This window comes from Amblyomma mixtum, chromosome 7 (genome assembly GCF_055824585.1).
Source record: "Amblyomma mixtum isolate Tamu chromosome 7, ASM5582458v1, whole genome shotgun sequence".
NCBI lineage: Eukaryota > Metazoa > Arthropoda > Arachnida > Ixodida > Ixodidae > Amblyomma > Amblyomma mixtum.
The window spans coordinates 39,722,269-39,736,146 of NC_143018.1; the positions used below are offsets into that span (position 1 = coordinate 39,722,269).

General features: G+C 43.4%; 1 protein-coding gene across 1 annotated transcript in view; it reads right to left on the reverse strand.

Moving 5' to 3' along the window:
* The window catches only part of LOC149335750 (basement membrane-specific heparan sulfate proteoglycan core protein-like), a 34,329-nt gene extending 30,129 nt beyond the window's left edge, over positions 1 to 4,200 (reverse strand). Inside the window, exon 1 of the mRNA XM_089552351.1 lies at positions 3,747 to 4,200. Coding sequence (XP_089408477.1) covers positions 3,747 to 4,200 — 454 coding nt within the window. The remainder of the gene's footprint in view (positions 1 to 3,746) is intronic.
* Positions 4,201 to 13,878: the final 9,678 nt, after the last annotated feature.

A 13,878-nucleotide genomic window follows, 5' to 3' on the forward strand; every position in this document is an offset into this window, starting at 1 on the left:
GGTTTGCAAATGGCGGCCTATTCAGCGTGAAGAAGAAAAGATTTCTTAATATTTATTAAAAAAACAACAACGTAAAAAGATAGTTTGAAACAAACAATAAAAAGATAATTTGACCATAGAGCAAACACAGAGCAAGCTATCTGTAGATAGAGATAGAAGAGATCAGTATAAGCGGCTGCCAAGTACTGCAGCTGGTGTGAGACGCAGTAAAGCGAAGCAGCTAAATCCGGCTCAAGTCACAGGAACCGCCAAACGTCGAGAACAGGCTTCCTCGCTGAGCTCTGAAATCCAGGTCACACTGTCGGCTCTCTGCATTACCATTTACCAGGCTTACATTGGGATCTTGTGTAAGGCTAGATTAGGCTGAGCTTTAGTGTCCAGCTCTGAAGCGCGGAGGGGGGGGGGGGGGGGGGGGGGGGGAAGGGGAGGGGGGTGCGTAGCGCATGAGTTTATTGCGAGACTTGTGCATCAGCTCGTGCAGCCGGATGTCAAATATATATTTTCGCAGCAGGGATTTGGTCCCAACGGCGAGTCTAAGTTTATCATAATGTTGATATATAGAGACTGCATCTTCTGTTTTTTTTCCGATATATAACTATCTTTGCATCGCACAGAATAAAAATGAGACATGGATGGCAGATGGCATATTAAGAATTAGTGTAAGGGAAGGGAGTGGAAGCAAGTCTGAGAAGCGTCTCGCCTTTTTTGAAATCCCTGGAAAGTAAAGGTCTGTGCAAAGTAAGGCTGCGTAGTTACGAAGAGTGAGCGCTGGAACATTTAGGCAAGAAAACTGGGTTTTCTGATCTCTCCAGGAATAAGGCAGCGCTACTGCGCATCTACAACTACAGTGCTTGGCATTTCTTTTATTTCCGGCATAGACCAGATGCACATCACCAGCCGCAGAACGACTGGCATAATGAGAGGGGGCTTGCGACAAACACTGCAAGGTCTCGTCGCGCTTAATCTCACAGTAATGTCGGCCCATGCTGCACCTCTGCAATGGCAGTTAAGCGTGCTCTCTCAACTTGGTGGAACGCTAGGCTCCTCAGACATATGATGCAATGTCTTGCTGGATTAAACTCAAAGCAACGGTAATTTACGTACGCGCGTCGGTATGTCTCTAGAGAAGGCTTCCAAGCTGACGTCCCGGGCTTTAAAGTTGCATTTAAAATGGGATTCGGTTTATATAATCTCTCTTACCCTAACTTCACGACAACCATCACCATAACTGCTATCACAGTTTTGTGTCTGACCAGGTTCTTTTAGGGAAAAAAATTTTTGGAAACTTTGCAGTTTCTTATTGACCTCGTCATTTGATATTATAATGCACTGGGAAAATACGAATTACCCAAAATAGTATGATGATGAAGAGCAATGTTGGTCAAAAACACTGAAGAACAGGTAAGAAAGAAGATGAAGGTTTCGGTTAATTAAACTTTTGTTTAAGTGCAAAAATGAATAAACCAAAATGGTGTACTTAACGAGGAATTTATGCCTGTAATCTTGACGACGATAAGTTTTGTGTATTGGATTTGTGCTTTTGTCACACATTTATTTCGTACGCAAAAATAGTACTTTAACTTGGCTTCAGTCCTATCCATTTACTTATGACTTTGGCGTACTTTGGTTCGCACGTGACGTGGCTAGGGGCAGAAAATGTTGTTAGTTAAGGGTAGCTTGTTTCACCCAGTTTCAATAACTAAGCCTAGTCCAGGCATTGGCTTAGCGGAACGTGCCATCATTCGCGACCACCTGTGAAAAATTTGCATAATTGATTGTCGCATGTGGTCTGAGCGCACTCTAGTGCAGGACACACACACACGCGCATATATATATATATATATATTCGCTTCGAGAAACGCTTCATTTAGACGTTTCGGACAGAGCCTGTCCTTTGAAAAAGGACAGGCTCTGTCCGAAACGTCTAAATGAAGCGTTTCTCAATTTCGCATCTTACCTCTAGCAACCAAGTACGTTTATCTTACTGTGGTATATATATATGGGCAGGAAATGTTAGACTGTATCTATATAGATATCGATAGATATAGATATATAGATAGAGATAGATATAATTTCATTAGAGCCGAGCACAGCATAGCTACTTGTGCCCCTCAGAAAGAGGGCCGAAGAAAAACACGCCAAGAAGGAAGAAAAGTGAGGACGGAGTCTTCACTACAACAGCTGGAAAAAAATTACTCTTCCTGAGAGATTCCCAACACTCGGCGTCCACTTTTGTTTGTCGGAAGAAAGCAGGCGGCGGGCCTCTAATTTCAGACATGGCCCTTTCATCCTTCCGACAGCAGCCGAGTATAAGCAGGGAAATGAATGGATAGGTTGCAGTAATCGAAGAGGAAGAAAATCCGACAACAAAAAAATTCATTTCTTCAAAACTTCGCTTTGATTAATGAATTCTGTACTGTGATTAAGCAGTGTCCAACTGAGAGAAAAGTTTCATTAAAGATATTGCGCACTTTTTCGCAAACAGGATTTCACAGCGAGTACTTAGTAAACTTTCAAGGCTTCTTACTGCACGGTTAGTCCGCTACATTCAACGAAAGAAATTTCGAATGATCGCGCATCTAATGCTTTTAAATGGGCTAGTTGGTTTACGGATTCTGACATGTTAACTAACGCTAAAAAGAGACTGACACTGAAAGAAAAAAATAGAATGTCATAAAAAGAAAGGACGCAGTGTCCTGTCCCTTCTTTCTGTGTCCGTGTTTTCTTAGCGTTAGTTACCATGACAGGATCATCACACAACTCCGAAACAGACAACAAGAATGACTTACTCTGTTTAATGCCTTGTTGCTTCCACGGAAGACTCACACAAAGCTTGAAAGGCAAATTGGTCCCTTTGGCTTATAGTTTGAGCAAATTGTTTCGACTGGCTTCCGCTACATTCAAGCAACGAAGTCACTGCACAAACGCACGCGTTTATCATACACACATGCCGCCGCGAGCACTGTGGCAACCACAACACTTGCTGCCAAGAAGGATAGTCGGTACTAAATTTCTAATGAAGAGATACTATGATACTTGGGGTTAAACGTGATCGCAAAGCTGCGCTTAGGCTGTGACGGACGCCGTATTGGAAAGGTTTTGATTAATGTCGACCATCTGGGGTTCTTGAACGTGCACTGATATCGCACAGCACACAGGCGGTTTTGCATTCCACCTCCTTCGAAATGCAGTCGCCATGGACAGGATTCGAAAACGCGACCTTTGAATCCGTAGCCGAATGGCATAGCAGCTAAGAAATCGCACCGGTTTGTTCTGATAATGGGAGACCTAAAGTTGAATGCGGCCAGTAGCCAGATTTGTTCACTCGCATTTTTTTGGCTGTGCTGGCTCTCTGCACCATAACCGCCTTTGTACACGACCTCTCGAATACCGTAACCGTTGTTATCTCTAAGTGGGACAACGCATGTCGTCGCACTACATACTTAATGCAATCGGAGCATGAAGGTTTGGTTTGGTTTATGGGGGGTTTAACGTCCCAAAGCGACTCAGGCTATGAGGGATGCCGTAGTGAAGGGCTCCGGAAATTTCAACCACCTTGGGTTCTTTAGCGTGCACTGACATCGCACAGTACACGGGCGATTGAAGGATTGATTGAATTGAATTGAATGAAGGGATTAATTGAACTGTACTGAAGAATTGAAGGATTGATCTAAACATTATGGAACAAGTCAGATCTCGTTTTTCGATGGCTAGGCTGGTTTCTCTGATTACGGAAAGATACTCACCTGCGACGAACAGCTCAATGCGAGCCTCGGTTACGGTCACGGGAAAAGTTGCATTGTCGTCGTCATCCCGGTACGTGACGTTGCACACGTAACTTCCGGTGTCGTTATGTTCCAGTCGGTTCAGCAGTAACGCTGGTGGGTCGCTGAGCAGCGAGAAGAACGCCCTGCCCGACCATGACGGTTGCTTCCAGTGGGTGCCGTCCACTAGTCCGCCACTTCCGGCCAGCACCGGGGTGGAGGACGTAGGTGGCACAACGAGTGCGTAAGCTTTCTTCGCTTCACGGTGGACACTGGAATTCCGAGACGAGGGGTCTTCGTGTTTGCTCTGGTAAGTGGTGGCGAATTGATACCAGACGGCCGAGAGAGCCCGCCGCGGCGCCATGTCGACGGGACAGGGTAGCGATGTCTGCTCGCCTTCCAGGACGTCGAGCCGCAACAGCGCAGCTGAAGTCATGCCTGTGGAAAGAAACACCCCGTAACTGAACGCTCCTCTTTGATACGCGTAGAATGAGCTGATAACATAAAAGTGCAGCGGCAACTCGGGCATTAATTTACCGAGAGCATGGTGATTTGAGCTTGTAATAGCTGTCATTAAGGTCTAAAACAGTATAGGCTAAAAATAGCCAAAACCATTTGTGATCACCCGGTGGTCACTAATGAAGATCGGTGGATGGTGCCGAAGGCCAAGGACGCCGAGAAGGAAAATCGGTTGAGATTTTGGCATCTGTGACTTGGCGATATAGAGCACGTGATTCAGGCGTCGCAATGCGAACCAGTGGCACTCTTCGTGGGGTATGCAGTGAATATTAGCTTTAAGTGTGACGGATTGTTGGGCGAGATGGTGCGTGGTCATAAACAGAGGCGCAACTGAGACAGCACAGCATTAAAACAGCGCATGAGTAGGCTCCTTTCTTGGGCTGTCTTAATTGTTCAGCTGTTTGCATGCACTTTAAACGTGTCCATTCGCTAAAGGAATCGGATGGTGCATGTTATAAATTATTCGAAACGAATTGATTTTGTTCTCAACTTTTAAAGTAAATTTTCAATAATTGGCACGAAGTTCCATTGAGACATGCCGTAGTTTTTTTCGAAAACTGCTTCAAAAACTGGGGCCGCGACCGATACAGTCCATTCGTGTGGTGGTGTTGATAATTCTTAAACATGGCCTTCGTGATTGGGCTCCGCCAAAGGGCCCTGGCTGGTTTAGCAAACCCTGCGGTGACACCTGATCTCGAAGGCTATGGCTGATCGAACATGCCCCTTTCACCTACTTAGACATGGCACCAATTTATTCATTTTGATACAATTAGAAACAGATAATTTTCATGTACGTTTGTCATCGCAGTCACAGATCGAATACTGACATCGTTTTGCGTACCTTTTAGTGGAGACAGGTGTGGCTTCTTCCGAGCGCTCTAGCAACAACATTCTAAAAGACAGCACCCTACCGGACGTCCCCACTAGTGCTTTGGCGTTTTGCATGATTATACATTTTGCAACATATTACCCTAAAATTTTTCACTTATATTCGATTTGTTTTTTTCACTCTTCGATTCGTATTCAATTCTTTTTCTAACTTCGGTTTTCATATTTGATCCGTTAGCAAAGCTGAACTTTCCCATTGTATTCGTTTTCGGAATTGTATTGCTTGCTCACCCCTATTCTGTTTCATGTGACGGTGTTCCTTTACTATGTTTAAGTTGTGCAAGAACTTCCTGAAACTGCCGATAAGGTTTAAAATTATCTCATTTGCAACGGCACAAGAACAGACAGCATGAAAACGCCACGGCCACCAATATGTAAGCATGAGATATCTCCCTTTCAGCAGTTTTCTGCGCCTATTTTACACATTGAGGGAACCCAGAGCGTAGCACCAAGATATCAACCAGAATCTCAACATCTGTTCAACTTAACTTCGAATTTAGTGAAAGTGGGACTACATTCTTATCGGAGAATCCCTGAAGTTCCAGACAAGACATCTGGAGAATTTCGGTACGATCACCATATCACTGCAAGGGAAAGGAGAACAATATTATTTTGGTCATAACACCGAGCAGAAAAACCCGATTCTTTTAGAAACTAATATAGAACACTATGAATGTGGGACCCAACCAAAAGCGATTGTTTGATCAAAAAAAAAAGAATACATTAATCTGCTTGGTGAGCTCTATCCATCTGCCGCAAAATTTGTTTCCTGGTAACGTTAGCCACTATCTCTACACTTCTTTTAATTAGAGTGCTTCTGAACAGGAAACATTTAAAATAGCGGTCGTCTCATAGGACACACAGACAAGTGAACATCATGCGCATCTTCATTTCCCCACACAAAAAAAAGCAAGTCGTGCGTGCAATTTAAAAACTTTTTCTATCAGCGAACGCTAAAGGAACTATGCTAAGCGAAAGTAGTAGTTTCCTTGTGGCGAGCGTGAATCTACACTGCATATACACTCTTGAGTAATTCATAACTTGATGCGGCCAACAAATGAAAAGTTGAACGAAGGAATATGACCGATATTTTTCCTCATTATTTCTGATATCTAACAATTCTTTCCTCAAAAGCAATAAAAATACTTGAGATAAAATATGCTATGAACAATGAACAATTATTTAATACTGCGCGTTTCATTTCGGTACCTTTATGTTGGTCTTGCTCATTGCAGTTATTCCCGGTTGTCTTCGAAAGCCAAATTCCCATGAAAATCACCAAAAATCGCACTGAAAAAGACTCCAGCAGTGTGGCTTTAAACTTCATTTCTTTGTAATCCACAAGGAATTCGCTGCAAAAGCAATCCAAAGAGCGACGCAGAGTGATGTCCTCGAGCTTAAAACACTTAGCTAGAAACAGGTTTTCAAGCGCTCACAAGGGCGCGGAGGGAAAGTTAGAGTTGAAACATGGACCGAGTTCACTCGCACGCGCACTGCCTAAGTACCCTAGCGGCCTGAGCGTCCGAAACGCGAATGGGGAAGCGAGCGCGCCGTAGGAACGAACCACGGAAAGCGGAGTGACATAGGGAGCGACCGAATGGGAAATGGGGAGCTACAAAGACGGCTCGTCAGCGCCATCTCTCGAGAACGCGCCGAAAGCCTTTGGAGGCGCTACAGCGCTGGCGCGCCGCCTTACCACGGTGTAACAAAGCATACAGTCGATATGGAGGCATCTCTGAGGCAGTGGATAGTCAATCCTTTGAATGGGAGAGGAAGCGGTGGACATGAACGAGAGAAATAATGGGAGGGGCATCCAACTTGTGTTGGCCCACTATGCCATTGTTGTGTTAAATCTCTGGGGTGTAGTACGAAACGAGTCAGATTAACGAACCTATGCACTGTGTAGGACACCACTTTTTTCATCTGTAACCCTAAAAGTTTGCTATATAAAAGCTCACGTCATTAGAGACAGCTTCAGAAGCACTAGACTTTTCCTGGGAATGTTAGCTTTCTGTGCATTCAGTTTTCGGCGCATGGTGAACATTAGCAGATTATGGGGTCGCGCGTGCCATGAGGGGACTGGAACGTTCCACTTGTATTCTACTGCCCAAACAAATTTTTGCTTTATGCAGTTTAGGTAGCATTGACACAATTATGCATATTCAATTCTTGATCTCGCCTTCCTCAGTGGTATGCGAAGGCTATGAATAATTCGTTATGTTAGCCTAAAAGGAAGGAAAAAAACAGAACATGCACAAAGACGCATGGGGGAGAGAAAGGGAGCGAATGGGGAAGTAAAGGCATACACTGAGCTAGTGAGGTCAGCGTGGCATTATTCGCACGAGTTGAACATAATGCGGCGGGTTCGAGTCAGCGCTCCTGTCTTATACATTGATTGTGACATACCACGTCTTCACGAAACTATCTCTCTAAAGGATTAATTTCTTCAGATTTCAATGCCTCCCAAAGAGCGTTCACAAGAGGCGGCGCAATACAGCCTGAGACGACGCCAGCCGACTGGGGAGTTGCTGAAGTAAAGTTGAAGTGCGGCTGACATCCGGTATTCATTATTGAGTAGAAAATCCTCTTTCTGATAGACAGAGGATGTCTCAATCACTCCGTTGATATGGTGCGAGCAAGGACTCGCTCGAGTCTATTCGCACTCTGTCTTCGTTTGATATGTCTTATGGATCGATGTTTAGGCTTTTGCGTAACGGATCCAAGCGATAGTAATAATCTCGAAGGAGGGTCGATGCTCCCGAACCTATTGATTTGAGTAGCCGAAGTGATATCAGCTACCGTCGCATATGAAGACACCAAACTTTGTTGAAGTGCATTCAAAGACTGCTTGGCCGAGGAAGATGCCTCGATTTAGCCAACGCTGTGAAGGACGTAGTAGGGAGCCTCATGCTGCAAGAACCAACGGAGAGGTATGTGTCAACGACCAGTGCAAATTGGGAATGAGCCAGAGCATTGGACAAGGACGGAGAGCCCAAATTAGTAACCACAGTTTGTCCAGTTTAATACGAACTAAGAGTGATTGTAGTTACTTTCAGCTTAACGACTGCGTCGACATATCTCATTAACATTCTTTGAAGGCCAATGAGAAGGTTCAATAACCACCATATGTGCTCTGTGCTGGGCGCATAATGGTAAGACAAGCATGTGTGTTCTTTCGAGCAATAACTTATTCATGCACAAAATGACGGTACAGAACATCAGATTTTAGGAGAAGCAAATAATTTATCATTTTTGAGTGCAGAATTTCTAGATAAACGGAACACAAGTCACGAGACTTCCATGTCCTGAATTCCTGTACAAAAATTTTGAATAATGCTACTGTTATGAAAATATTGAAGGTCCATTCTTCCGAAGCGTAGCGAAATCTTCCCTTTAAAGTTTTTCCATCATTAGCAAAGAGCATTTGGCTGCTATAGAAACACAATCTGGAACATTTTTGACGAGAAGAAAACATTAATAGCAAAAAATGCAAATCAGCTCACGGGAAATCTGTTGATATATAAATTGCCATTGTGCAATCTTAGAATATATTAGAAAATTATGTTCATAACTCGTTCCCGTTGAAGAATGCTGTTGTCGAGGTTTGTTGGGTATGACTGCCTATACTTTCTGCCTTCTTAGCTATATTATTATGCTACATTGTCTTACTGGCTAAAAGCGCCTTCCCTAGAGTGCTCTCAAACCTTGTTTTGTTATGTTAGATAAGAGAGTTGTACAAAAATAAAACAAATTGTGCCCTACAGCTTCTCAGATAGTTGTACGACATGAAAATGACCTTCTCAATCTAACCGGGAATTTAGTTGCCTTCAAAGAATTTTTGTCACGTAGTCCCGAGGTCCCCTATAATAGGCGAGTTTTTAAACACCACGTATATCAGGGTGGAACTGAAACTATGGTGGTTAATGCTGTTTAGAGACTCAAAGGTTGCGCAATAAAACGTGTCGCTAGGAGCATCAGGCTCATCTAGAATCTGCCATATATGATAGGTGCTCTCACCAGCGTGCAGTTTGGTTTGCGGAGGAGGATTGATTACTGGTATTCAGAACTTCGTTAACGGTCTTTGTCAACTATTTCAAGACCCCTGAAGTTAAAATGCAAGCTGAGCTAGTTGTTTGATATTCGTTTTTACGATGGCGCACAAAGAGCGAACGAAACCAAATGGTGAGGAAGGTCCATAACGTGAGCGTTGATAAACAATACTTGTCCGCTTTCTTTACCGGATGTCGTGGCTCACGGTTTTTGCGCGGACATTTTTTGTGGACATCTTCGCATAGACAGCAGTTTCAACCCACAAACAAGAACAGAATGCTGGTAACTTTCTGTGATAAGTTTTGACAGTGAAGTTTTACTTCACTGTCTCACTGAGCTAATGTTAATGATCTCTGAACAGAGTGTCGCGAGCTTACGCGGATACTCTTAACATTATTACTGATTTGTATAACGTCAATAAAATTTTATATTCTGTGCCCGTTTAGACAGAACAGGCGCAAGCGTTCTATATAGAGACACCGATCCATTCAAACCTAGTTTTGGGAGTAGTTTGCAATGATGAGCCAGTTGAGTCACCGAAAGTGAGTTTATGAGCTGACGTACCTAAGATACCATAAATTACTATTCTTATGCATTGTACAAGTGGTGATATCGGTGTGATTGAGGTAAAAGTAGGCGCAAAAACTCCGAAACAAAACATTTCTGCCTTGAGGCAACAGTAAACGCGTAGAAAACATGGGCAGGACAAAGCGAGGACAAGTTACCTGAGCTTTTCGTTAAAAAGAATGTAATTCATTTGTTTGCTTGCGCTGTACATTACCGTAATTAGTGTGTGCAAGCTGCTTAAAAGCGTGCAAAATCCAGGCAAAATTTTCTTTCCAGTCATCTTAGCTCTGCCATGGTCGCAAACTTATAGCAAAGAAAAAAGACTGATTACACTGCGGAATGCGGCAGACTTACAGGTATAGCTTTGATATTCGCAGGAAACGTCACTCAAAATTCTCTCCCTTCAGCAGACGTATCCTTAGAGCGCCAACTTGAAAAACTACAAGTCAGATTAAAGGGCATGAAAGTAGCCAATTGCAAGCCAAATTAAATATCTCGAAATAATAGACTGCACACTTCTAGCAAAGATGGCTCTGTTTTAGTTTAAGGAAAACATAAGTTGGCAAATACAAACCTATGCAGTCGTTCAATCGTAATCTCAATATATATGAGGAAAATATGCTGCAGCAACTTAGAAATAATCCACCTAACAATGTGTACGCGTCCCTACCCAAAGTCGCAGGAATGCGCTGCTCCGTGATCCGCTGAATAAAAGTCATGTTGGAGCCCACAAAAGTATACAAGAGAAAAATATGAGGAAATATTCGCACAAATTCATGCCTATCTGTCGTTTAGAACATGGTTAAAGAAATAAGTAAGAAATTGACTACACCTGCGAAGGGCATTAAATGCGAATATTGATTTACCCATTAAAATAGCCACTTTTGGGTGCTTTTGAAGAAGGGCTACAAATCTGTGCCACACGGAGATAGTTAAGGCTATTGAGGGTCAGACGCCACAAATTTTAACGCCATTCACGCAGTGCCGAACGTACGCATTTAAAGGCAAATTAGCCTTATTACCGTTTGCCACATATTGAGTTCTCGACAACTGATTAACCGAAAAAATGCCTACTCTCGTCCCCATTCCTTGCACAGAAGGGCATCCAACTTTGTTCGTAACAACCTGATATCAGAAAGCAAATCATTCAAAATTAGGTGCAATCGCGAAGAAAAGACAAAAAGGGAGCACGTGCTAACTGCGCTGTTTGAATTTCTTTTGATCGCTCTTTTAATGCAACTACATTTTCGGGGGGGAGAAAGGCGACAATTTTACTACCAATTCTGATCAACAACATCTGCTTGGCTGCTCACTCGGAAGAATATGGCTACTTTCTCGTCTTGTCAACCAACAGCGGGGCTCTATTTGCAAGGTAAAATATCACATTTAGGCTACAATAAAGAAATTTTGCACACATGAGTGCTGCTTATACTGTCGCGTAGTGTTGACTGCAGTACGGCGAACCAGAAAAGAGTGAGGATGTCTTCTAAACTAAACTCTTTATTTGGGCTGACTTGCACCCGCAAAGAACTGAATCACTCGGCGGCGGCATAGCAACAAGTGTGCTCCTTTTAAAGCTGATAGCGAACTTTCGAGATAAAGCTTGGAAAGTTACTAGAACATTCTAGAACAACGTAGAATCGTCTCCGCCTGGATGCGAGCGATCGAGATAAATCTAGGCGCGTCTTGCATCAGAAACTACTCGATAAAGCGGCGTGTCGGCAGCTTTGAAGAATGAACAAACAACACTACAAAAATTCGCGGCAATATTCAGGTAAAATTTATTGCTTTCTTGTAGGTGTTATCAATATCGTGATTTACGCCTAATGACAGTGAATCTGGACGCGGAGCGCCAACGGTCAAAATAAGGGCGCTAACAAAGCAAGGGCACTAAGCATTTACTATCATTACATAAAATTATTATGGTACTGTTAATAAGGTCTGGATGATTTGCGTTCTGTCAGTGCTAGTAGAACCCACAGAGACTGTGCCTGTAAAGCGCGAACATTCACTGTATTGGCGGTTGGCTCTACTGCGCAACATTTTCTTTTGATCGCAGCCTATGCTTCCCGTTTCTCCTCAGGCGCTAATGGAAACAGAAACAGACGCAGCTGATAATTTTATGCCACGTGCCGGCCAGATGAGCTTAAAGGGGCAGTACCCATGAATAATATTTTTTTTTTGTCGTCCAATTATTTTTAGGCTAGCCGCAACTGCACCATTAATGGGCTGCACGGAAAGTCCTTTTTTCTTGCAAAAAAAAAAAAACTACAGTGATTTCGCAAAAGTAAACTTGAGTGCCATGCGTGAGGCACTGAAAAGCGAAGAGATAAATCTTGGCTGCGTCGCTGCCAGAACGTCTCGAATAAAAAGAGGGATGAACACCGGGTTAATTCCCGTTCATTAGCTAGAAACTTTTTCCGCTCATAAAATAGCTGAGCAGAAAAAACCGCCTCTATTCCTAAGGTTCTTTATACATGTTCTCGTCACCATGTTTTCTGCTTTTTGTTTTCTCTGCTGACCTATTTCCGTGTCTCTGAATTGTGAGCAACAGTACTCAGCCAGACACGAGGGGCTATTTCTAAAAAAAATTGGTGCTCTTTATTGCACATGAAGACTAGCGTACTACGTTTTGTTCACAAATTACTTACGAAAGACAACGTATGCTCTTGACAGGACTTCCGGGCATAAATAGCGGAAGACATTCCAGCGATGCTATAGATAACAACCGTTACGCCTTTTATTCAACAATAGCACGGTTTGGTGGCCACTCATTTTGGGATTGTAGTTTCGACTTGCCTCTCACCTTCTACGCATTCTTCTGGCAGCGCGCTGTTCCTCTTTGCCAGAACCATACTAGCGTAAAAGTTTACTAAAACTGATTTTAATTATTATTGCTACCTTAATGTCGGTAATGGCTTGAATCTGGCGGTCATTACAGCGCACGACAAGATTTCAAGGAAAAGATTGTGGAGCAGCGAATTGGCGAGAAGCGGTGAGCACTGAAGCGTAGATGGGGCCGATAATGCCACGTGGTCCGTGACGTGATTTGACGGACGTTTCTGCAGACAGTTCAGTTGTTGCCACATCATTTCCATATCACGTTCTCATCCTTGTGGCGGCCGTGATGCGTGTTTGATGTCAGGAAGAACGACGCGAGGGGAGGGAGGGGGAGTAATAAATCTGGGGGCGGGGGACTGGAGCATAGCGCACAGTAGCAAACTAGGCGCACGTCTTACCGTTGTTTTGAAAAAAAAAAAAACCCCGTGAAGTGACATACGAAAGCGTTCTACGTTCCTGAACATCAGATTTAAAATGAAAGAAATGCTGTCAAAGCTACGGTGTTCCCGACCGAACTGCTCCTATTGCGGAAAAAGCGCCTTTGTGTGCAACGCCGTCGCTGTGACAACTTCCGCCCAGACGACGCAACAAAAGTGACCGCATTTGTTGTTTTAGCAAAAAATGCAGTCGCTGCTTTTACTACGAGCGCTCCTGAACTTTGAGATAGCATTCACATTTCAGAAAGCCCAGTTATCATAGAAACCGTGTTAAAAGTTGCCTTGCGTTACCTTATCCGATCAGCGGATGTAAAAGTTGACTGTCTGTCTCACTTCTTAAAAAAAATCACCAACAAATGTCACCTTATTACGTGTACATGAGTATAGATGATTTCAACCGGAAGCCTCTTCTTAAATCCTCGCGCAGAGGATCACTTCGGCCTGTCGCCATGATTGACTGACCAATAGTGATTCTTCATTGCGTGCATAAGCCAGTCTGAAAACACGGTTTATTTGACACTTGCAGTTTCCGACTGGTCCTAACTTCTTCCACCTCGATCTGCTTTTATATTTTTGCACTTACGTTTTATACGACATACCTACACCTCACCAAACTAATGGAAGCATTTCTTTCTAAGGTCAAGAGAAGCCATCTTTTCTTAAAGCAAGAAAGAAAGCTAACTATATCTTTTGCTCTGCAAGCTCGCCTTTTTAACCGCCTGTTATGAGCAGCCTTTTTTATCACACACGCTGCAATTCAGTTACAAGTAGTGCAAAACAAATGACCCATCTCTCAAAGTTGCAAAGAGCAA